The sequence below is a fragment of the Silurus aristotelis genome (genome assembly GCF_946808225.1).
Source record: "Silurus aristotelis genome assembly, chromosome: 3".
NCBI classification, from domain to species: Eukaryota; Metazoa; Chordata; class Actinopteri; order Siluriformes; family Siluridae; genus Silurus; species Silurus aristotelis.
The window spans coordinates 29,827,539-29,854,372 of NC_139576.1; the positions used below are offsets into that span (position 1 = coordinate 29,827,539).

General features: G+C 38.6%; 1 protein-coding gene across 3 annotated transcripts; it reads left to right on the forward strand.

The window, feature by feature from the left end:
* The first annotated feature begins 14,591 nt into the window (after positions 1–14,591).
* htr2aa (5-hydroxytryptamine (serotonin) receptor 2A-a) lies at positions 14,592–25,355 on the forward strand. 3 transcript variants are annotated; one of them, XM_083537794.1, is made up of 4 exons: positions 14,592–14,922; positions 15,115–15,874; positions 21,792–21,992; positions 24,006–25,355. In XM_083537794.1, the coding sequence occupies exons 2-4, from the start codon at positions 15,553–15,555 to the stop codon at positions 24,713–24,715; spliced, it is 1,233 nt and encodes a 410-aa protein (XP_083393920.1). In that variant the 5' UTR covers positions 14,592–14,922; positions 15,115–15,552; the 3' UTR covers positions 24,716–25,355. The 3 variants fall into 3 exon arrangements, with proteins under 3 accessions (XP_083393920.1, XP_083393922.1, XP_083393921.1); XM_083537796.1 differs by having other exon boundaries at positions 14,801–14,930; XM_083537795.1 differs by having other exon boundaries at positions 14,807–14,926.
* Positions 25,356–26,834: the final 1,479 nt, after the last annotated feature.

A 26,834-nucleotide genomic window follows, 5' to 3' on the forward strand; every position in this document is an offset into this window, starting at 1 on the left:
GGCCGACCCTGCGCGTCCCATTGGAATCTGGGGCCAGCAGACCGAATTGGACGCCTTCCTGGGTCTCGAGTAGGAACGCTCTCGAAGCAAGGGCAGCGGATTTAGCCGCTCCTGGCAAAACTCCTCCAGAAAGGTCTTAGACAACTCGGTCATTTGTTCCCGCACCTCCTTCATGAGTTCTGCACGTAGGGCCTGCTTCCAATCGGACGGCCCAGGAAGAGTGGAATCGATCGTTCGACTGGCGGCCATACAAACGGAGGGGTCCGCCGTCTCCGCATGATCCGTCTCCAAAGCCAGGGCCTCCCTTCGCAAATCCTCGAACGTCAGCTCAGGATCTCGGCGGAGCTGTACACGCAAGCTTTGACGGACGGGGCCCTTCCGGAGACCCAGGAGAAATTGGTCTTGCAACAAGGTCTCTTCACCACCCAGGCCATGGTCACGCCTCTCTTTCAGCCTAGTGAACTGCTCCCGCAATCGTAGAGCAAAGGTTTGCTCGCACATCAACTCATGGGCATGTAGGTGAATGGAACAGAGGGGATGAGAAGGTGATGGGTAGGTATGGCTTTAAGGAGAGGAATGTGGAAGGACAGATGGTGGTAGATTTTGCTAAAAGGATGGAAATGGCAGTGGTGAACACTTATTTTAAGAAGAAGGAGGATCATGGGGTGACGTATAAGAGTGGAGGAAGGTGCACACAGGTGGACTATGTTCTATGTAGGAGATGCAACCTGAAGGAGATTGGAGACTGTAAGGTGTTGGCCCGGGACAGTGTAGCAAGACAGCATCGAATGGTGATCTGTAGGATGGTTTTGGAGGTAAAAAAAAAAAAGAGGAGGAGAGTAAAGACTGAAAGAAGAATAAAATGGTGGGAAATGAAGGAGGAAGAATGTAGTGTGAGATTCAGGGAAGAGGTCGGACAGGGGCTCAGTGGTGGTGAAGAGGTGCTGGATGATTTGCAACTACTGCAGAAGTGATAAGGGAGGCAGCTAGAAAGGTACTTGGTGAGACATCTGGAAATAGAAAGGAAGACAAAGAGACGTGGTGGTGAAATGAGGAAGTGCAGGACAGCATAATGAGAAAGAGGTTGACAAAACAGAATTAGGAACGACAGAATGATGTAAAAAGTAGGCAGGAGTACAAGGAGATGCAGCAGCAGGAAAAGAGGAATGTGGCAAAAGCCTAGGAAAAGGCATATGAGGTGCTGTATGAGAAGATGGAAAATATGGAGGGAGAAAAGGATTTGTACCGATTAGCCAGGCAGAGGAGAGTGTGTTGAGAAGATGAAGGGAGTATTTTGAGCAGCTGATGAATGAGGAAAATCAGAGAGAGAGAAGGTTGGATGGTGTGGAGATGGTGAAGCAGTAAGTTGATAGGATTAGTAAGGAGGAAGTGAGAGCAGCGATTAAGAGGATGAAGAGTGGAAAGTCGGTTGGACCAGATGACATACCTGTAGTAGCATGAAGATGTTTGCAGACCTGCAGTAACTACAGAGGAAATAAGTTGATCAGTCACACCATGAAGTTATGGGAAAGAGCAGGTTTTATCCCAAGAAGTATAGAGAAGGTCAGAATGAGTTGCTTTGTGTTTGTGGATTTAGAGAAAGCATATGACAGGGTGCCGAGAGAGGAGTTGTGGTATTGTATGAGAAAGTCAGGTGTGTCAGAGAAGTATGTGAGGGTGGTGCAGAACATGTATGAGGACAGTGTGACAGCTGTAAAGTGTACAGTAGGAACGACAGACTGGTTCAAGGTGGAGGTTGGACTGCATCAAGGATCGGATCTGAGCCCTTTTCTGTTTGCAGTGGTGATGGACAGGTTGATGGACGAGGTCAGACAGGAGTCTCCATTGTGGTGAGAGTAGGGAGCAGGTTGAGAAGAGCCTGGAGAGGTGGAGGTACGCTCGACAAAAGGGGAATGAAAGTCAGTAGGAGTAAGACAGAGTACATGTGTGTGAATAAGAGGGAGGGCAGTGGAGGGGTAGGGGTGCAGGTAGAAGAGGTGGTGAAGGTGGAGGAGTTCAGGTACCTGGAGTCAACAGTGCAAAGTAATGGATAGTGTTTTGGAGAAGTGAAGAGAAGAGTGCAGGCAGGGTGGAGAAGAGTGACAGGAGTGATTTGCGATAGAAGGGTATCTGCAAGAGTGAAAGGGAAAGTTTATAGGACTGTAATGAGACCTGCGATGTTGTATGGTTTCGAGACAGTGGCATTGAGTAAAAAACAGTAGGTGGAGCTGTTTCAATATAAATTTCAATATTGGTGGAGGGCACTGTAGGTGTTTCTAATAAAGTGGATGTTCTCTAATGGCATTGTTGAAAATATATGGTGATGAATTTACAGTCTAGACAATAAAGCAATTAGTAGCATCCTTGCTCCTTTGTAATTTTCTCATTAACAGTGGTAGTACTGTTGTTCTTGGTCCTACAAATGTCTAAATGAATTCGATCTGAGGCATTTTATAGTACTGCATAATCTTCTGTAATGCCTAAAATTTAATCTTATGCTTTTTTATATTTGAATACACTGCCTTTTCTAATTTTTTCCAATTCAATATCATTAAGCTGATTTAAATCCTACCTGTCTGTTTGTTACCATGTTGTAGACTTAAATGGATAGCTATCCAGGGTAGTGCAAGTAAATTATAAGGGGGCCACAAGGTTCAGTTCTAGGACCCCTGCTTATCACTATATACATGCTTCCCTTGGGAAATATTTTGAGAAGACATGGGATTAGTTTCCATTGTTATGCTGATGATACCCAACTATATATATATCTCATCGAAACCAGACGATACCAGCTCAATTGGCTTGTATAACTGAGTGTGTCAAATAATTAAAAGATTGGATGACTCATAAATTTCTATTATTAAATTCTGATAAGACAGAGATGTTGCTCATTGGCCCAAAAATCAGTACACAGAAGCTCCAGCATTTCAACCTGCATTTAGAAGGATGTTCTGTAAATGCTAGTTCAACAGTAAACGACCTGGGAGTTATTTTATACAGCAACTTTTAAAAATCATATCAACCATATTACAAAAACAGCCTTCTTCCACCTTAGAAATATTGCTAAGCTAAGAAACATGTTGTCTATATCTGATGCAAAGAAGCTTGTCCATGCATTAATGACCTCCAGACTGGACTATTGTAATGCATTACTAGGTGGATGTCCTGCATCATTAATAAACAAGCTACAGTTATTCCAGAATACAGCAGCCAGAGTCCTCACAAGGTCGAGAAAATATGACCATATAACCCCAATCCTATCATCCCTACATTGGCAACCTGTTACGTTTTGAATTGACTACAAATTACTGCCACTTACTCACAAAGTCCTAAATGGTTTGACTCCCATGTATCTATCCAGTCTTCTAACATGCTACAATCCGTCATGCTCCTTGAGGTCTCAAAACTCCGGAATTCTAGTAGTTCCTAAAATAGCAAAGTCCACTAAAGGTGGTGGAGCATTCTCACATTTAGCTTTGGAACTTTGGAATAGTCTTCCTGACAGTGTTCAGGGCTCAGACACACTCTCTCAGTTTAAGTGCAGATTAAAGACATATCTTTTTAGTGAGTTCTTCACATACACATCATATATCATAATCTTGTGCTCCAGTACATTTGATCACATGCACATTATCAACTTGTGAAACTTCATGTAGAGTTTGGACATTGGACCTGATTGAGTGTTTAAAGGCTCTGGCATGGAAAAGCTGGTGTTGGATCTGTGTTGATCGCAAATGTTGAGCTATTTTATGAGTTGTTCACTAGCTCTCGGTTCCATAACCTCAAATGACTGTATAAGACTGTAGAAAAAACATTACTTATAATCTTACATTCCGGTGCTCATGTTTGTTCTCAATCTCCAGTGTTCTGTATTGTTTAAAGATTTATAATCACACTCTTGATATCACCCAAATGAGGATGGGTTCCCCTTTTGCTCTCAAGGTTTCTTCCTCATAACATCTAAGAGAGTTTTTCTTGCCACAGTCGCCATGGCTGCTCATCAGGGATAAATACACATCGTTCACCTTAACTGTTAAATTCTGTAAAGCTGTTTTAAGACTATGTCTGTTGTGAAAATAAACTTGACTTGACGACTTGTGTGTTGTTCTTGCAATTATTCACAGGGGGTTTAGAATATAAGATTATTGCTGAGAAAAATAAAATGTTTTATAAAATGTACTTTGGTATTTAACAAGTATATGTATCAAAGAAAGGGAAAAAGTCAGAGCCAGCATCATGAAAGCAACTGCCAAATACAGCTCTCGTTGCTCCTGTTGACCTTGTCAAACTGGCATAATAATACACATCCTATGTGGAACAGCCTAGTAATTAGATCACAGTTCTGTTTTATTGGAAGACATAGATGTCCAGATGGCAAGCTGTTAGCACAGACAGCAACATATTTCCTCTTTTGCAGCATTGCTCCAGATGGAGATTGATTTAGCAATGATTGGTAAAGAATGGAAAAGATTTGTGGGGAATGAAATTTTGGTAATACCTCATAGTATACATTATACAGATATCTCATAGTATACATTATGGGCCAAACCAGATGCTACCAAGTTGAGGTAAACAGGATTGCTCTGGCAAAAAAGGCTTTTACCAAAGACGTGTTCAAAACTTAAGTTCATTTACAAAATAAAAGGTTTACAATATTTCATAACACCATTTGCACTTTACAAATGCAGCCACTATAGTAAAATGGCTAAATGGATGAAAGTTATAAAAAAGGCAATGTTAGAACATTTTTGTTCTAATTGGTGTCGAGTGGTCTAAATCCTAAACAAAATGTTTTGGTAGTATTTGGCACAAAAGAAATACTGCCCAACACCCAGGTAACACTATTCCTGTGATGAAGTATGGTGGTGGTAGCATCATACTCTGTGTTTTCTTTTCAGCTTTAGGAATTGCCTGTTTCCATTACAGGAATAATAGATCAAGCCAAATGTCATTAAATTAATGTTTTAGTCAGCTTGCATTTACATTCCTTTGCATCTATGGTAAATATACACAGTATCATGCAAAGGTAAGTACACCCCTCACATTTCAGCAACCATTTTAGTATATCTACTTAAGGAACAATGCTATAGAAATGTGCACCTTATCAAATGTCAAAACTGTGTCCAAAGTGTCAATATTTTGAGTAAGCACCATTGTTATGTAGCACTGCCCTAATCCTCCTGGGCATTGAATTAACCAGAGCTGGGCTCAATAGGGTTCAGATCTGGAGACACAATTGCCACTCCATCACCTTTGCCTCCAGCAAGGCAGAGTCATCTTAACAGACTGTTTGGGGTTATTTTAATGTTGGAAAATCCATGCAGCCGTTTCTGAAGAGAGAGCATCATGTTTTGTTTCAGAATGTGACAGTACATGTTGGAATCCTTTTTTCTCCTAAATGAACTGCATTTTCCTAGAACCAGCAGCACTCATGCAGCCCCAGACCATAATGCTACCACCACTATGCTTGACTGTAGGCAAGACACATGTTTTTATTTACTTTAATATCTCATATGTGTACGAAAAAAACATAATTTAACTGTATACATATGAATTTTGTTGTACTGTAAGCATAATCCCAACTTTCAGATCAGAATATTATTTTGGATTTTGGATTTATTAACAAGGTTCAAAATGTTTTTGACAATAAATGCAATCACCCAGATATAATCACCAACTTTATTCAGACATTTCTTAACTTATGGAAATGTCAGAAGACAAGTAGAGAAAACATAGTAGAGAAAACATTTCAGAGAAAATATAGAATTTAAAGAATCTGCTTCATATTTTCCCATAACCTAATTTACACGGCCAATGTGGAGAGACTTTTTGAACACAATGTATTTGTATTTTGCTGTAATATGGCAACTAAATGCAATAAATGGGTTTAGTTTTCACTGATATTCTTGTTTGCAATTTCAGCAGTAAAAATGTACATTTTTCTAAAAAGCAAACAAATTATTTGTTCATTTTAAGAGACCTGTCTTATTTTCTCTCTCTTATTTAGCATTGCTCTTTAATAAAGAAAAAGTACTTCTTATTCAATTACTCGATTAATCGATAGCAGAAGCCCTAATGACCACTGATGCAAAGCAAATATATATTTACTGTAGATCTTCTTCTTCTTCTTTCGGCTGCTCCCATTAGGGGTCGCCACAGCGGATCATCCGTCTCCATACCACCCTGTCCTCTATATCTGCCTTTTTTACACCAACTACCTGCATGTCTTCCCTCACCACATCCATGAACCTCCTCCTTGGCCTTCCTCTTTTCCTCCTACCTGGTGGCTCCATCTTCAGCATTTTTCTACCAATATAATTCATGTCCCTTCTCTGCACATGTCCAAACCATCTCAATCTCGCCTCCCTCACCTTGTCACCAAAACATCCTACATGTGCTGTCCCTCTAATAAACTCATTTCTAATCTTGTCCATCCTCGTCACTCCCAACGAAAACCTCAACATCTTCAGCTCTGCTACCTCCAGCTCCACCTCCTGTCTTTTACTCAATGCCACTGTCTCTAATCCATACAACATCGCAGGTCTCACCACAGTCCTATAAACTTTCCCTTTCATTCTTGCAGATACTCTTCTATCACAAATCACTCCTGTCACTCTTCTCCACCCACTCCACCCTGCCTGCACTCTTTTCTTTACTTCCCTAACACACTCTCCATTACTTTGCACTGTTGACCCCAGGTACCTGAACTCCTCCACCTTCTCCACCTCTTCTCCCTGCAACCGCATCACTCCACTGCCCTCTCTCTCATTCACACACATGTACTCTGTCTTACTTCTACTGACTTTCATTCCCCTTCTCTCCAGCGCATATCTCCACCTCTCCAGGCTCTTCTCAACCTGCTCTCTACTCTCACCACAAATCACAATATCATCTGCAAACATCATAGTCCAGGGAGACTCCTGTCTGACCTCGTCCGTCAACCTGTCCATCACCACTGCAAACAGGAAAGGGCTCAGGGCCGATCCTTGATGCAGTCCAACCTTCACCCTGAACCAGTCTGTCGTACCTACTGCACACTTTACTGCCGTCACACTGTCCTCATACATGTCCTGCACCACCCTCACATACTTCTCTGACACACCTGACTTCCTCATACAATACCACAACTCCTCTCTCGGCACCCTGTCGTACGCTTTCTCTAAATCCACAAATACACAATGCAGCTCCTTCTGTCCTTCTCTATACTTCTCCATCAACATCCTTAAAGCAAATAAGGTATCTGTGGTGCTCTTCCTCGGCATGAAACCATACTGTTGCTCACAGATGGTCACCTCTTCTCTCAACCTGGCTTCCACTACTCTTTCCCATAACTTCATGGTGTGACTGATCAACTTAATTCCCCTGTAGTTACTGCAGGTCTGCACATCTCCCTTATGCTTAAAGATCGGTACCAGCACACTCCTTCTCCATTCCTCAGGCATCCTCTCCCCTTCCAGAATCCTGTTAAACAATCTGGTTAAAAACTCCACTGCCATCTCTCCTAAACATCTCCACGCTTCTACCGGTATGTCATCTGGTCCAACCGACTTTCCATTCTTCATCCTCTTAATCGATGCTCTCACTTCCTCCTTACTAATCCTATCTACATCCTGCTTCACCAACTCCACATCCTCCAACCTTCTCTCTCTCTGATTTTCCTCATTCATCAGCTGCTCAAAATACTCCCTCCATCTTCTCAACACACTCTCCTCACTAGTCAACACATTTCCCTCTCCATCCTTTATTGCTCTAACTTGCAGTACATCCTTCCCAGCTCGGTCCCTCTGCTTGGCCAATCGGTATAAATCCTTTTCTCCTTCCTTAGTGTCCAACCTCTTATACAGTTCCTCATATGCCTTTTCCTTGGCTTTCGCCACATCCCTTTTAACCTGCTGCCGCATCTCCTTGTACTTCTGCCAACTTTTCTCATCACTCTGTCGATCCCACTTCTGTTTTGCCAATCTCTTCCCCCTAATGCTCTCCTGCACTTCCTCATTCCACCACCACGTCTCCTTGTCTTGCTTTCTATTTCCAGATGTCACACCAAGTACTTTTCTAGCTGCCTCCCTCATCACTCCTGCAGTAGTTGCCCAATCATCCGGCACCTCTTCACCACCACCGAGCCCCTGTCTGACCTCTTCCCTGAACCTCACACTACACTCTTTCTCCTTCAGTTTCCACCATCTTATTCTTCTTTCAAACCTTACTTTCCTCCTCTTCTTCTTCGCCTCCAAAACCATCCTACAGACCACCATCCGATGCTGTCTAGCTACACTGTCCCCCGCCAACACCTTACAGTCTCCAATCTCCTTCAGGTTGCATCTCCTACACAGAAGATAATCCACCTGTGTGCACCTTCCTCCACTCTTATACGTCACCCTATGATCCTCCTTCTTCTTAAAATACGTGTTCACCACTGCCATTTCCATCCTTTTAGCAAAATCTACCACCATCTGCCCTTCCACATTCCTCTCCTTAAAACCATACTTACCCATCACCTCCTCATCACCTCTGTTCCCTTCACCTACATGCCCATTAAAGTCTGCCCCAATCACCAATCGTTCTTTCCTAGGTACACCATCTACCACTTCATCTAATTCACTCCAGAATCTTTCTTTCTCCTCCATCTCACAGCCAACTTGTGGAGCATAGGCACTGATGACATTTATCATCATCCCTTCAACTTCCACCTTCACGATCATCACCCTATCAGAAACTCTCTTCACCTCCACTACACTCTTACTGTACGCTTCCTTCAGAATCACCCCTACACCATTTCTCTTCCCATCCACACCATGATAAAACAGTTTAAACCCACCTCCAATGTTCCTGGCCTTACTCCCTTTCCACTTGGTCTCCTGAACACACAACACATCTACCTTTCTCCTCTCCATCATATCAGCTATCTCTCTCCCTTTACCCGTCATAGTACCAACATTTAAAGTACCAACCCGAACCTCTACTCTCCTACACTGCTCCTTTTCCTGCCGTCTCTGTAGACGCCTTCCTCCTCTCCTTCTCCTCCTTCGGCCAACAGTAGCCCAATTTCCACCGGTACCCTGTCGGCTAACGATACCTGTGGCGGTCGTTGTTAACCCGGGCCTCGACCGATCCGGTATGAAATTCTCATTTGTGATCCGCATATTTGATTTGGCACATGTTTTACGCTGGATGCCCTTCCTAACGCAACCCTCCCCATTTACCCGGGCTTGGGACCGGCACTAAGAGTACACTGGCTTGTGCCCCCCTAATGGCTGGGTTATATATTTACTGTAGATAAATAAATAAAAATCATTTAACAAGTCATGTAATCCAGATTGTTCGTTATACCTTGATGTTGCCATGGCTACATGCTCACTCAAAGAGTTTAATTTTCTTCTTTTTCCATATTTCACCTTGATACACAGAGTATCATATATCCTGGTTTAAATAGAATCTTCTGAGAAATGTTAAATGCAGTCATGTCTATCATTACCACCTACAAGTTTGATCAATATCTATAGTTAATAACAGTTTCTTCTACTACAGGATTGCAGTAATCTATAGTCATAGTTGTTGTTGATTGTAACCCCTTAGGAATTATGTTCTTTCTTAAACAGCATCAGTTATAAACTAGAGATGGTAGAGTCTAATCAGTTGGGAGGTTGGACAATCTTCTTAGTGCACTTAGATGTTATTTGCTTGATGGTAGTTGTTTGCAGTAGAAAAATAAAGAATTCAGGGTGTTATTGCAGATTATTTAAAATAGGTCAATCAGCTTGTAAACCTGTAGAACAGTTTATATTTGACATGGATGATGGCTGTTAAAAAACTCTTTGAGGTTCTTGACCCGAGACTCTAGAGAAATAGACATTTCTCTGACATTTCTAGACAAAGGTTTAGTTAAAAGAAAACTCATACTCCCAATGAAGAAATGGCGTTTGATGCATCAGTGTAAATTGTACAATTCAGCAACATTAAATTATTAAATTATACAAAAACAGGTGTGTGAACATCCATGCAGTTTCCTGGGCATTCACTAAATTCCAGGGATTTCATTATCGCTGCGTGAAATAGATGTTTCTAGAGGTTTTGGAAAAACGGCCCTTTTCCAAAAAGAATTTAAGTAAATTAAGAGGTCACCCATCATGCATGCTGTGTTGTTTTTTTTTTTTGCATGCAAACATTTCCAAACCCAGGTGCATTTCCAATGGATAAAAAAGGAGAAAAGCATACCTGTGATGGATAATAAAGAATTTTATATTTATCTTATTAAATGTATCTGTTTCTCTTTCTCTGTAATGTGACAGTGTGACATTTCACTCTTAAAAAAAAATAGATAGTTTGGGAGGTTGTACATGAGAATATTCTGTAAGCCCTTAATCAACCAGTTCTTCAAACATCTCATATCTCTTGTTCTTTTTGTGTAAATTAAATAAAGTATGGAATTATGGGTATATATGAGGGTTTTTAATGGCAAGGGCTGTGGAAATAACTAAGATTAATAAAACTTTAGCTTTAACTGAAGATTGCTTTTGGTTATTAGTGGGACATGATTGAACTAATGTAAAGCTTATTAAAGTGAAGAGGGTATTCCATAATTAAATAGTATATTGTAAACATGGAACAATCAGGACAGGTGTCTTATAACAATACAAATGTAATTGTAACAGTGTAAATGTACTCTGACACAAAACACGTGCGCTCAAGACGAGTATCTGAAGGTAACAGTATATAAAGTGTATATGAGCCGAAACCCCTGTGATTATCTGAAGCAAGCAGCTTTCCTCCCAAAACTTCGCATGATCATTGACCTATGCAAAGTAATCAAATCAAATGGTGAGAGGAAATGCATAAGTTTATAAAAAGGGTCCTGTATTTCCCAGACAGTACCCTCTTGTGGTCTGGTGGTGAATTGTACTAGGCAGATAAACAGCGATTTTATAATAGTGAAGACCTTTACTGTCACATTGTATTCAGTTTTTCCGATATTCTGTTCTTCGTAATGTTTTCTCTGAGGTTACTAGCATGTAATCCGTCATTTTCTTGATTGACATAGATTTTGTGGAATTTTTAAATCTGTCTTTCGCGTTGGTCAAAAATAAATCTAAAACAAAGGCATTGCTTTGGGTAAAATAGTGACTAAACTATTTTATATTTTATTCACTATGTAAACTTAACTTTCTTTTCGGCTTCTCCCGTTAGGGGTCGCCACAGCGGATCCTCCGCACGTTTGATTTGGCACATGTTTTACGCTGGATGCCCTTCCTAACGCAACCCTCCCCAATTTATCCGGGCTTGGGACTGGCACTAAGAGTGGCTGGGGATGGTTCCCTGACCGGGAATCGAACCCGGGTCGCAGCGGTGGGAGCGCTGCATCTTAACCACTAGACCACCAGGGGACCTTTATTCACTATGTAAACTAAACACTAATAATGTAATCCATCTGCTATGATTTAATATATTTATTATATTCAATAATATTTACTTAGTAATATTTTAAAACATCTATACATTCATTATTTCATTAAAGTATAATTGCTCAGTGCTTTTTCCAGCCCTGTGTGTAATTTAAACAAGCAGCAATATATGCAAGCATGGTATGATCATGGCATGATCATTCATAACTGCTAAATTGGACTTTGGGATGAAGAACTTTATTTGATGAGAAGTTGATAAGGTGGAAAGGTGATCTATATTATTCAGTAAGGTACTGCTCTTATTTCTTGAACATACAGTAACTAATGTGAAGTTGTGATTATACACAGTCAAGCAGCAGTCAGTTGTTGTGTTTTTGTTCCCCAAACTGAACATAACTTTGATATCATTTAAATTTTTTCTTGCATTTTTTTCTAGCATATTTGCCATATTCCTGTATTACATACAGCGATTTGTTTCTAAAGGTTTAATACTTATATATGTAATGTTTAAATACTACAATATGACATCTTACACCACACAGAAGAGGAGCCTCTAAAATGAGAAATCTAGTTAACCTTATTATACCACCCTGCAAGTCTTGTAATTAAATGCTAGTAGCTAATTTGACGTAATTTAATAGTGAAAAGTAAATGTACTGTATTCTAAAAATTCTGCTTTAAAACAATGTTCATTGTTAAAAGCGCTATACAAATAAATGAATTAAAAGGTTGTACAGCTAAATGAGTGAATGAATTAATTAATAAATATGCAGTTGCATTGTAGGGGAATGCAGTGCAATCTGTATACAGAAAAAGGTGAATTCTTCATACTGTAGATTTATAGTTAAAACGTGTCCTGTTTACAGTTTTTCTCAATTGCTAAAACACTAAACCCTATTGTCTGAACCAAATGCTCAGTTGCCTGAACCCACTGATTGAATCAATCACTCTTTTGGCAAAACCATAAGCACTTTTCACCTGTTTAGGCACAACTTGCCAACACATTTTCATTGTGATGCACCCGTGCTGCATAATGGTGAGCACAGGTGACAAAAGTCAAACACAATTAAAGCACAAGTTTTACCACTTGAACACTACAACTCAAAATGGATCACACTTGTGGCTAATGATGTGAGGGAACATATAAAGTAAGCCAGTTCAGAGAGCACTGGTTTGTGAGACCCTACAATGGATAGAAATCTGAGAGTGGATTCACACACAAATCTGTAGTGGTTCGTGTGAGAGGAGGTCGAGGTGGTCAGCGAAGACAAAGAACAGTAATATCTGATGAAATCAGAGCTACTGTGATTGACCATGTTCTTGTCCATAGTATAAGCATGAGGGAGGCTGGACAAAGGGTACAACCAAACATCAGTAGATTCACTGTGTCCACCATAATCCGAAGATTTAGAGAAAAGAACAGGTAATTACCTTTTTTGACATTATAGTACAGTATGTAAATGTTGACAGCAATTACTCTATGACATACTATATACTGTACCACAATATACTGTAAGTAAATATGTTTCAGAACATCACTGTACCAATGTACTGTAGTATTGTCATGGAGGGTTGGTCTAACTGTTTGTAGGCCTAGTATTCCATGTATATTTTTTGTAACTCCATGTTCTCTTTTTGTAGAATTGAAAGACTGCCACATGGGGGTGGGAGGACAGGTATGTTCTCCCCCCACCAAGAGATATGGTCCATGAGAACAATGCCATTAAACTGAGTGAAATTCAGCAGAAGATAATTGAGGACCATGTACATTTTGAGGGTTTTATCAGTGTCAGCCTCACTACTGTTGATTGTGTCCTCAACCGCAACAGACTGCGCATGAAACAGCTATACAGAGTGCCCTTTGTTTGCAACTCAGACAGAGTCAGAGAGCAAAGATTCCAGTATGTACAGGTTGGCAAATATCCAGACACATTCGATGTTGATTACTCTAAGTAGTGATTTACTGTAGTGGCCTAAATCACCTTTTCCGTATCACTTACAAAACTATATCTATTTCTACAGTGGGTTCTTCAACTGGATGCAATGGAAAGACCCCATGAATACGTGTACATGAATGAAGCTGGGTTTAATCTTACCAAATCTCACTCAACCACACGCGAGATGCTCTGTAGGGCAGCAGGATGATCATCACATTTATGTTGTTGTTTGGGACAATGTGAGTTTTCACAGAGCCCTCCAGGTTAGAGAGTGGTTCAATATGAACCAAGGTTTTATCAATCTTTGCCTTCAATCGTACTCGCCTTTCCTAAACCCCATTGAGGAATTCTTCTCCTCATGACGATGGAAGGTATATGAACGCCAACCCTACACCAGAGTAAATCTCCTGCAAGCCATGGGACTTGCCTGTGGTGATATAGGTGTGGAGGCATGCCAAGCCTGGATACGGCATGCCAGGGTTTTTTCCCCCGTTGCCTAGCCAGACAAAATGTGCCCTGTGATGTGGATGAAGCCCTGTGGCATGACCCAGTATGGAGACATGATGCTGGGCTGAGTAATGCACTTATTTGTATATTTTTTTACTTTATTTTTACATGGGCTTACTGTACACAAGTGGCAAACTCATAAGATTTCTGTTTTATTTTTACAATTGCTACGTGTAAATGCACAAGATTTCTGTTTTGTCTTTTTGTACAAGTGCAAAATGCACAGGTTTTTTTTGTTTTGCAACATGCATTTAGCCTACAGTGAACAATAAACATTTATTTCGCCAGCTTCATGTCCTGAGCATTGTGTTTTCTATTTTTCTACATAGTGTTTAGTGACTGTTCCGTAGTGATTTTAATTTTGATTGACTCGGGGCAAGATTTGACAACATAGTTCAGTTTTGAGCACAGATTGAACTGTTTTGAGGTGAAAGTTTGGTTTTGCAAGAAGAGTCTGAGGTTTTGTAAATGTAGCTTGAGAATTGGGTTTTGTGTTCACAGTTTAGAGAAAAGGAGAGCAGCTTTCAAGAAATGTGTCTTAGCAATCGAGAAAAACTGTAAATTAAGATATTTTTTAGTCATTGTTTGCAGTATTTATCTGTGGTACAGGTTTTGATGCACACATCTTTCTTCTACCAGATCTTCTTCAATAGATATCAATCAAATTCCCTTCCTCCCAACCTTTCTCTCTTTCCCATTCTCTCATGTTATGTCTCACAAGGAAGGTAATCTATAGAGATAGAAAGATATACAGAGAGGCAATGAGATGGTTAAACACCTACAGGAGGAGGAGAAAAAAGAGAGAGAGAGAGAGAGAGAGAGAGAGAGAGAGAAAGGGGTGGGAGAGAATAAGCGAGCGAGAGAGAGAGAGAGAGAGAGAGAGAGAGAGAGAGAGATAGAGAGAGAGAGAGGGATGGGAGAGAGAAAGGGAGCATACAAGCAAAGAAAAGGAGTAAAAAACAGATCAGTGCTGGTGTGATCACTGGTGTGTTTAAGGAGCGCGTTCTGAGTATTTGTCTTGAGAGTATGTATGAATGTAGCAGTTTGTTACAGAACAACCTCGAAAGACAGCCTTTATAGTAAGTTGGTGAGACTGTTTTTTTCTATCACATTGTTTTTTATTAGTATTGTGTGGTTTGTGTGTGTGTGTGTGTGTGTGTGTGTGTGTGTGTGTGTGTGTGTGTGTGTGTGTCTGTAAAAAACTAAATGTGTGTGCATTGTATATTCTGTAATTATATTTATTGATGTTTTTTTTTTTCTTTTCATCTTAGACTTTAGGATCACAGATGACCAGACAAACACCCAAGGAGCTCCAAGTCTCTGATTCACTCTCAGTAATGCAATGTAATGCTATGTTTGTGTGTCTCCATCTCTTTGACCCTCAGCATGGCAGGATCAAGTCAATTGATCAAATTCTTATGGAGAACTGAACACAATTATGTTGTATTTCTTGTCCTGATCTTAAGACATAAAATTTCTAAAATAAAGTGGGAGAGAGTTTGTCTCCTGTTAGAGAAAAAAGTTTTTATGTAGGCTTTCAGCCATTTAAAAGAATACCCATAAAAGGAGGACATTGTGGGAGGTCTTCTGGAGCAAGACACATAGAGACCTTAAATCTACGCTGTGTTATTTCTAGAAGTATTTCTCCAGCAGGTTACACTTTTATAAGCACGATTAAGTGGGCTGACTTTAAACCTGACTTATAGAAGATGCAAGGCCACAAGGACAACAACTTCTCTCTCAGCTGCAGTGAAAGCATGGAATACTTACAGCTCAGCAACCTCTCAAATTTGGAAACAAGTTTATGTCTGGGCCAGGAATCGGAGCTTGGGCATGAGAAGAACTGGGCAGCACTGTTGATCATGCTAATTGTGGTCGTCACCATTACGGGAAACATCCTTGTTATCATGGCTGTAACACTGGAGCGTAAATTGCAGAATGCCACTAATTACTTCCTCATGTCACTGGCTATAGCTGACATGCTATTGGGCATCCTTGTCATGCCCATCTCCATGGTGACCATCTTGTATGGTGGGTTGGCTATATTTTATTTCTTCATTTTTGTAGTATAGAGCTTATGTGCTAAATTTTTTATTTGTTTACAAACGGCTAGGACTATAATAAATATTTCTTATATGGATATAATATATGTAATATATAGATATATTTCTATGCTGTTTACAGTGGAAATAATTATTTAATCCCCTGCTAATTTAGTACATTTACCCCTTACAAAGAAATGAACAGTCTAGAATATTTATGGTAGGTTTATTTTAACAGAGAGAGAGAATATAAAAAAACATTAAAAAAAATTTAAGAACGGTAATAACTTAATTTGTATTTGAAAAATAATAAATCAATATTATATATAGACCCAAATTAGCACTGTCCCTTTAGGAGAGTGCTCCCAATATGAACTCATTATGTGTAAAAAAGAGGGATTAGCCCAGGATTACACAGGAGTAACTTGTTAATGATCTCAAGGGAGCTGGGATCACAGTCACCAAGAAAACCATAACACACCAAGGCCTCTCTGCTCAAGATTACACATGAACAGACCCATCTGAAGTTTGCCAACAAACACCTGAATGATTCAGAGAAGGCTTGGGAGAATGTGATGTGGTCAGATGAGACCAAAATTTAGCTCTTTGGTATGAACTGAACTCATGCCATGTTTGGAGGCAGAGAAATGCTAAATATCTCCCCAAGAACCCCATCCACACTGTAGAATCTTGGACAAGAACCTTTACGCCTCAGCCAGAACTCTGAAGATGGGTCGTGGATGAGTCTTCCAACATGACAAGGCTACAATCTGATGATCTTGTAGCCCATTCCAGCCTTGTGCAGGTCTACCATCTTGTCCCTGATGTCCATTGACAGATCTTTGGTCTTTCCCATGGTGGTGGAGCGGTTTGACTGGAAGAGGTTGACTGCTCATTTCTTTGTAAGGGCAAAATCAGCAGGGGATCAAATCATTATTTCCCCCACTGTATTTGAAATGTGGCTGTAGTTGTTTAACAATTGTTCTTAAGCACATTAAGTGAAAGAGAGTTCAATCATTAAATCATAATAATAATAATTTAAAAAAACATTATTTGTACATTATATGTTATTTATGTTTGTTTTTCGCACCACTGTGTTTAAATTCCAGACACTCGAAATGCAAGCAGTTTGTGTAAAATCCGACCAGATTACTGTAGCATTTTAATTGGTCAAATGGTCAACTGTTAGCTAAAAAGATTTAAGTATTTAGCCAGTGATAATGGAATAGTTTATTATTTTTGGAAACAGTTTAACTGATCTGGAATTATCATCATGTTAGGCATCAAGAGCAGAGGTTTTTGGATTTTTACTGCTGATCTGATATAGTTATTTTGTTTTCTACAGGGTCATGTATTATATTATCTGGCTTTAACTACGTAATCGGAATTTTTTGTTTAATAAGTTTATAAAAAAATAGAATAGCCGTTATTTGTCACATACACATTAAAGCACAGTGAAAATATTTTCTTCACATATCCCAGTTTGGTTAAGAGCTGGGAGTCAGATATGATAGCAGAGGGTTAAGGGCTTTGCTTAAGGGCCCAAGAATGGCAGCTTGGTGATACTAGGGCTTGAACCCCTAAACTTCCAAGCAGTAACCCATCATCTTAAACACTTAGCAACCACTCTGTCGAAAAAAATCACAAATTAATCACTGCTACATATTGATGGTGCCCATATTACTGTGGTGCTCCTATTACATGTTCATTTTGCTACAGTATTGAATAAGAATCATATTAGTATTATGCTTGCTGTTTTCATTAAGGTGGACAGATGTTGATCATTAGCATCTAGCATTACTAAAAGCTTGGCTATAGAATCAGAATCAGAATTAGAATCAGGTTTATTTGCTAAGTGCATTGACACACACAAGAAATTTGGTTCCAGCTGTTAGTGACTCTCAAAGTACAGACAAAAATTAAACTATACATTCAGCTTGGACTAGACAAGACAAAACAGACAAGACAAGACAAAACAGACTATACAAAATGATGCAGACAATGTAACACAATATAGACAGTATGAATATTAAAGTAGTGCAAATGACATTATTGTGTGTCAGGTATGATAGTTACTTTAGAACTTTGTACAATATACAGCAGCCATAGTGTGTGTGTAACATATAAGGATAATGTGATGACTGAGAGTACTGATAGTGCAGTACTTATAGATATGATATGAAGCAGGGAATATATTTATGGTGAGTTGTTAATGAGACTGATTGCCTGGGGAAAGAAACTGTTCCTGTGTCTGGAAGTTTTGGTGGACAAAAGTCTGCATGAAGGGAGAAAAAGATGTTGTCAAGATGTTGTGTCCATGGTGCAAAGGGTCAGTAGTGATTTTTCCCCAGATCAGGAGGCTCAGACTTTTTCATAAAGTGGACAGTACAATAATAATAATAATAATAATAATAATAATAATAATAATAATAATAATAATAACAATGTTGTTCCAATGACTTTCTACATGGGAACCAAGTTGTCATTTATTCTGCAGCCTAAAAAGTGTCCTCTCTGAGACATACCTATGTATGTAATGCCGGCCACTGCTTTTTAAACTGTCACATAACAGTATACCACATGCAGTGAAAAACCCTACCTGCCCTCTTTAAAAATTACCTTGTCTATATGAGCTTTTGGTTACTGAAGTTAAATTTAATATTAGGGTAGAATTACCAACACATATAAGGCTGCTGTATTTCTCTAAGGAAGTGTGTGTGTGTGTGTGTGTGTGTGTGTGTGTGTGTGTGTGTGTGTGTGTGTGTGTGTGTGTGTGTGTGTGTGTGTCTGTGAGGTTTTTGTCATAATTAGATCATTGATTTTTGCAGAATAGTAAAATGCACACTGCTGCATCAAACTGCATTTCTTTTTTGAATGGCTTTATAGTTTTCCTGTAGTACTGTACCATTTCTTTTATTCTGTGATTTTCATCCCATCTCTATATTTTTGTTCTATTTTCCCCTCTGTGTATTAAGGATTAAAAAAAAAAAAAATAAATAATTAATGTTTTGATGGGTAAGTGCTTACTCAAACTGAATGTGTCAATTTATTTGTTCTAATGGTTAACATTATTTGTACAGAATAATGGCGAGCAAGTACTCCCACACACACACGCATGCACACTCAAATATTGATTTTATTCAACATACCTCAATTCACACCCTTTTGCTCTCATCTTCTTTTCCAAATATTGTTTATTCTTTTTTCTTTAGTGCATATAAACACCATATCCATATTATTTATCCAGTCATCTATTACATATAAAAAAAAACTCAAGTGGCTTACAAACCCACAGAACACCTTTGTGTTAGGTTAGCTGGAATGCATCAAATATAAAATAATACACAAGATAAGACATAAGACATACACCATACCATTAGGTCCTATGTGCTTTTTAAACAGCCTATTCCACATTTAGTGGGATTTCTCTGTTATGATAACCCATTCTTCTGTAGATGTTCTCTACTGATGTAGGGTGAGGGGTTGCAGAATTCCAATTCATCTCAAATGTGTTCAATAGAGTTGAGCATGATAGCAAGACACTCAGCATCCTCCACTCCAACCCATTTAAACCATATCTTTTTTTAAATTGCATTGTTGCGTTGTCATGCAGTTTTTGGACTCTTAGTTCAAATGAAGAGAAAATGTTATGATACAGCATCCTAATACATCCTTTATAATTGTGTGCCTCTATCTTTGAAGTTACAGTTTGGGGAAGAACTGCATATGGCTGGATGAGTCAGATGTCCTAATACTTTTGTCTGTAGAATGTATAATAAGATACTATATTATTATATGTACTATATATTAAATTGTGATAGAAGAGTATCTGCAAGAGTAAAAGGGAAAGTTTATAGGACTGTGGTGAGATCTGAGATGTTGTATGGTTTAGAGACAGTGGCATTGAGTAAAAGACAAGAGCTGGAGCTGGAGGTAGCAGAGCTAAAGATGTTAAGGTTTTCGTTGGGAGTGACGAGGATGGACAGGATTAGAAATGAGTTTATTAGAGGGACAGCGCATGTAGGACGTTTTGGAGACAAGGTGAGGGAGGTGTGATTGAGATGGTTTGGACATGTGCAGAGGGTATATGGGGTATATCGGAAGAAGAATGCTGAGGATGGAGCCACCAGGAAGGAGGAAAAGAGGAAGGCCAAGGAGGAGGTTTATGGATGTGGTGAGGGAAGACATGCAGGTAGTTGGTTTGAAAGAGGCAGATGTAGAGGACAGGGGGGTTTGGAGATGGATGATCCGCTGTGGCAACCCCTAATGGGAGCAGCCGAAAGAAGAAGAAGAAGATACTATATATTCCATAATTTATTTGTTGTTTATAGATTCCACCTACTTCTAGGGAAGCTGTGCGATTTAATTTAATCTATCCAACAGCTACTTGATCTGCACAGTGGGAGGGGCCTGACACAGTTCGTTCAAAAACTAACCAGAGGACATCCTTATAAAACACCCAAACCAACTAAACTGTTACCTCTCAAGTTACAGGAGCAAATTTGAGCAGCTTTAAAATTGACAAGCTTTATGATTAAGAGTTATATGATTGACAGTTGTGGCTATCAGCTGACAACTTTATCAGCCTTCTCTTTAGTTAAATGTCCAAAATATATTTCCGTAAGTTTGATGATACAATCACAAAACCATTAGGAAATTTGGAAAAGTCTAATCTTATGTATTACGTCTTTTGCCAAAAAAACTAAACTTTTTTTCATGTTATCACTTTAGACCCCTTTTCCCACATTTTAATTTCAAAGACCTCATATGTATTAGTGTCTATCACATCACTTTTACATGACTGGCTTTGCCCCTTCACCCATTGAACCACACCGTGGCTTCCTGTGATCATTTTAGCTATTAACTGTGTCTTTTTATGTCTGAGAGCATTGCAGAGTCTAAGTGTGCTTTCGAACATCACTGCATGATTTTACAACCATAATTAGGTTCAGCTCTAACCAAGGATAATGAGCCCCACTGGCCCAGTGTCTGAGTTGGTGATTATCAGTCATGTGCCACCTGCCAACTTGAATCTTTTTGTTAAAAATTCTTAGTGGTCGACAGTTACGGAGTAAATGTAATTCATTACAGCACTTAAGTAGCTTTTTCACATATCTGAACTATACTGAAGTATTTCCGTTAGGGGAGACTTTTACTTTACCTTCACTACAATTCAAAGTCAAATTTCTTACTTTTTACTCAACTACTATTTGCGAGTCGAACCTTTTTATATATAAGTAAATAAAAACTTAACTGGTCAAGCACGCAGCCAGCCACCAATTAGGGTAGAGTTTTAAACTCGTTTTGACTGGTTTTAACATTGTTTTGACTGGCGCTTGGTGTATCTATTTATCAATAACATACAGGTCATCATCAGTACAACAGCAAACATTTAGAGAGGAATAAATAATGGAAGAATCTCCGGACGCTAACTTGCCACAACACTCATGGCCTTAACTGGTACAATTTTTTGAAAGTATTTGGAAAAAAGGTTTTCAGGCTCATGATAATTGTAATAGATATCAATCAGTGTTTGACTCATTAATATCATTCTATTAATAGATTGTTGTGCTGAGAGTCACATAAGAGTCTTTTCACATAAACTAAGTAAATTAATCAAGGAGTCTTGTGACAAAAATGATAATAGGAACATTATAGCGGTAATGAATCATAGTACTTTGGATACTTACGTACATATGAAGGCAAATACTTTCGTACTTTTATTTAAGTGAAAGTTTAAACGAAGCACATTTACGTTTACTGGAGTCATATTTTAAAGAGTAAATCCCTACTTTAACTCAACCACATGGTTTGTGTACTTCTTCTACCACTGTCAATTCCAAAAAACATTTTGCTGCCTGATATTTGATAAATGCATTTGCCTTTTGTGTTTGTGTGTTTGGTAGGTTACTCTTGGCCTCTCCCTGCCATCCTGTGCCCACTGTGGATCTACCTTGATGTACTGCTTTCCACAACATCCATCATGCATCTGTGTGCTATCTCGGTAGATCGATATATTGCTATCCGCAATCCATTAGCTCACAGCCGTGCCAAATCTGCGTGGCGTGCCCGTGCAAAGATTACCGCTGTCTGGACCATCTCTGCCAGTGAGTTATATACAATTCATTGCTATTTTGAGACCTCTCTGTAACTCAATAATACTTTTTATCGCGTTTTGCATTCCTTATGCTAAATAAATTTGAGATGGCCAGTCAAACAGTTTAGGAGGTTGTTTAAGATTTTTTACAAATCCAAAAGCAAGACAAGCATAAGGACAACAAAATAAGATATAGACATCTTAGAAATAAAATAGAATCTCAATACCTGGATAAAAGAGTGAAAGCAGTATCTCCCCAATGGCAAAATATGGATTTGGAAACAATTTATTACAACTAAAAAAATGTCTGCAAATGGTTAAGGATTCTAAAAAAAAGACTCCTATGGTTTTAAAACTGTCTCCGAATACTTTAAGTGGTCATCAGTTTGCTTTGACCTTGGGCCAAATTTTCCTGTTGCTGTAGGGGACAAATCTGCTAAACCGTACGAACGAATATTTTGTTAACCTGAATCTGGTACCAGTTTATAAGGTTCATGTAACTAATCTAAACAAGGAACATACATCAATGAATCAATGTGTTGGAAATGCATTCTGCCTCTCAATGTTTCATTACTACCATGTGCCTAGGTTTATATAACCTGCTTGATCTATAATTAAAAGCTTTTTAATACAATGAATAATTGAATTTACATACTGGGCAAAGGCTTTTGCATATTTTCTATAAAATTAACCATTTCAGTGTAGGAAATACTTACACTGTTTAATTAATGACTTATTTTAAACATAATAACCGATGTAAGCAACCATTTTGGCAGCTGCCTTGTCTGGAGATTTCTAATTGCATATTATACTCCACGCTTCTAAAAGTAAAAACAGCAGAATTATTTTGGAAGAAATTGATGAAGAGTGAATTTGATAGATCTGAAGCATCAGATACACTATATGGAAGAAAAAGTACTGGGACACCTGACAATTCCAGCCTTATATATGATTCTTCACAAAACTGTTACCACAAAGCTAAAGGCTTTTATACGATGTCTGGTTGAATGGATTCTGTAGCATTAATATTTCCCTTCATATGAATCAGGAGACCCAAATCTGTTCCAGCATAGCAATGAACCCTGTGCACAAAGACAGCTCCATGAAAATATGGTTTACATAGGTTTAAGTGGAAAATAATCAGTGGCCTTCTATAGAGCTCTGAACTCAACCTTAGAGAACATTATGAATTGGAATGTTTCACCCCAGGCCTCCTCACCCTTCATCAGTTCTTGACTTTACTAATGCCCCTTTGTGGCTGAATAAGCACAAATCTTGGCAATCACACCAAAAATGTAGTGGAACATCTACCCAGATGCACTCATAACTGCAAATAGAGACTAAATTGTGAAATGGGATGTTCGAAAATCATTTACCAATTTAAGGAACAGGTGTCCATAAACTTTTGTTCATATAGTGTATCCCCAAATGTCTCTACCAGGCAATGGTATAGGAAGTGTATTTTTATTTAATGCATTATATATTGACAAAAAAAAAGGTTGCAAAATATAGGCTTCTTCACAGTAATAGGAGGAGGGGAATAACCTGAGGTGTTCTTTCAATAATAAAAAAAAATTATAATAATAACAGCAAACAAATTTCAAACATTATTTTATGAATAGCAGTAGCCCTTCTCCTTTCATCGTCTTTAAATTCAAGGCACAATCATACAATACCAAGCAACACTACTGAATCATATAAACTGTAAACAAATACACTAAAAATAAAGAAATATGAAACATGGTTCCTTAAGTAGGACAAACATGGATATTTTAGTGATTTATTAAAAGAAATAGTACTGTAAATATACAGTAATAAATAAAAATAGTCAACACTACACTAATGTAGTGTTCATTATATGTATAATAATATTCACTGCAAATTTGATTTAACAATAATCATATTATTCCTAATGATCCCAATGTGTGTGCAGTATAAATGCTCACTACATGCATGTAACTGAACTCTGAATATAATCAATTATCAGTGTCTAATTCTAATTTCCTTTCGATTTTCCTCGCAGGTATCTCGATGCCAATCCCAGTCCTAGGCCTTCATGACCACACAAAAGTGTTCAAAGAAGGAAGCTGTTTCCTGACAGATAGCTCATTTGTGCTTATTGGCTCCTTTATGGCCTTCTTCATGCCATTGACGATCATGGTGGTAACATACTTCCTGACTATCAGCGCCCTTCAGAGCGAAGCAACACTTTGTTTGGATCGGTTGGTGCCACGCCCGAGGTGGAGTGGTAGTTTAGCATTGGGCTTCCTCCCTTATGAGAAGAAGCTTTTCCTGCGCCGCTCATTGACCCTCAGCAATGAACAGAAGGCAACCAAAGTCCTGGGAATTGTGTTTATCCTTTTTGTCGTCATGTGGTGCCCGTTTTTTGTTACAAATGTATTGGTGGCTGTGTGTGACTCCACCATCTGCCACAATGACATAATCAGTGGACTTCATAATGTTTTTGTCTGGGTTGGATACCTTTCATCAGCTGTCAATCCACTGGTCTACACTCTATTCAATAAAACGTATCGTTCTGCCTTTGCTAGATTTGTAAAATGCCAGTATAGAGAGGAGAGGAAACCACTGAGGCTCATTCTAGTCAACACTATCCCTCCATTAGTGTACCAGTCAGCAATAGCTGACGCTTTGGGAGATTTCTCTTCACCACTTAAAAGGCAAAAACTAGAATATTGTAAAAGAATCACTGAGGAAAGTGTTAGTTGTGTCTGAACATAGTGTATGAGCTAAAGGTTTGGTGGTTATGCTGATGCTTTAGAGTTTTTTGCAATGTCAACTTTCTAAAACTCTGGAAGCCAAGTAAGTGAAAAATGTTTTCTATTCATCCTTGTTTATGTCTGAGGATGAAATCCCAACATGGTCTGCTCTGTTGCATCGAAAGAGCTGAGAGCAGATGTATTCATGGAGAATTATGTGGAGTCATTATATTTGAAAAGAATGACGTATGAACAAACCAGCCTTGTGGAAAAACTTCAAATTGATTTCAAGTTCACAGAACCGTAAGTGCTGTGTAAAAATGTTAGGTTCTTAGAAAAAGTCCTTTCAAAAAGATCACATCTATAGAAAGAACTTAATAGTGTGGAAGTAATTGGATGTAATTATTTTATATAAAAATAAAAAAAGAAAGAAAGAAAAGGTTCCAGTCTGGTCAAACATCCTCTCTAACTCAGCCTGCTTAGTAAATGCAGTTTCTGACAAGCATTTTACCTCCTGTCTTATGGTTTGTTTTACAGGTATGTAAATGTACCACAAATACACAGTATATTATAATATTCTTTTCTAACATACCATAGAAACTTTCAAAATGATTTCCATGTTATTCTCAATAAAGAGTCCCAAAGAATACTTTCCATATATGATTCCTAAAACTGCTTCCTTGCTTAAAGATCATGTTATTGTGTTATTATGTCATAAAGTTATACTTGTGATTGGACTAGTAAAATGTAAAAAGACTAGTAAAATGTCAAACTCACCTATAGAGATCTAATAAAAAAAAGCAATAGTACTACCTGTTGCACATAGACAAGTAGGTTTACACCTGATTTTATAGAGCAGCCTTCATAATTTCACTTTATTGCAGACCCTGTGTTTCTGGAGTGGAATTTAAGAGGTGTTTAATTGATCTTGTCAAATGCAGCACAAAATATTTCTATTATTTTAATATCTAAACACCTTACAATCCGTCACGCTCCCTGAGATCTCAAAACTCTGGACTTCTAGTAGTTCCTTGAATAGCAAAGTCCACTAAAGGTGGTAGATCATTCTCACATTTAGCTCCTAAACTTTGGAATAGTCTTCCCACTTTAAGTGTAGATTAAAAACATATCTTTTTAGCAAGGCCTACACTTAACACACATCATACATCATAACCTTGTGCACCAGTACATCTGATCACATGCACATTATCAACTTGTGCTGTTAATATCATGAACAGCAGCTACGCTAATTCCTCTCCACTGCTTCTCTTTCTCTACTCATCCTGGGGCATCGTGAGGTTGCTCCAGAACCAGTCACGTCCCACCTTATCAAGATTATGGACCATTAAAGAAGTAGATGCCGACTACGCAAACATCCTAAACCATCTAGAGACGTACCAGTGCCTATTGGATTCCACTTCATGTGTGGAGTTGGGACATTGGACCTTCTGGAGTGTTTAAAGGCTCTGGCATGGAGAAGCTGGTGTTGAATCTGTTATAATCACAAATGTTGAGATATTTTATGAGTTTGCTCAGTATCTCCTAGTTTTATAACCACAAAATAACTGTATAAGACTGTAGAAAGAACATCACTCATAATCTTACACTCCAGTGCTCATGTTAGTTCTCACTCTCCAGTGTTTTGTATTGTTTAAAGACTATAATCACACTCTTGATGTCAAGCAAATGAGGATGAGGTTCTGAGGTTTTGAGTCTTGTTCCTCTCTAAGTTTCTTCCTCAGAACATCTAAGGGAGTTTTTCCTTGCCACAGTCTCCATGGCTGTTTATCTGGGATGAATACACTTCGTTCACCTTAACTGTTAAAATTCGGTAAAGCTGCTTTGAGACAATGTCTGTTGTGAAAAGCGCTATAGAAATAAACTTGACTTGACTTAATGTGTCTGTTAGACTGTCAGCTCTAATGTACTTGTGTGCCTCTATTTTATTAATAAACATATACATTAGTGAAACAAACCAAATTAAGACATTTCTTAATATTAACACAAGTATAGAACTTAATGAATACTATTGTGGGTATGTGTTTGTATGTGCTTCAAATGCTTTTCAAATGCTTTTCTAAAATGCCAGATATCATCAGGTTTAGAAAGAGAGGAACGGATCTCTGTTTAGTAAA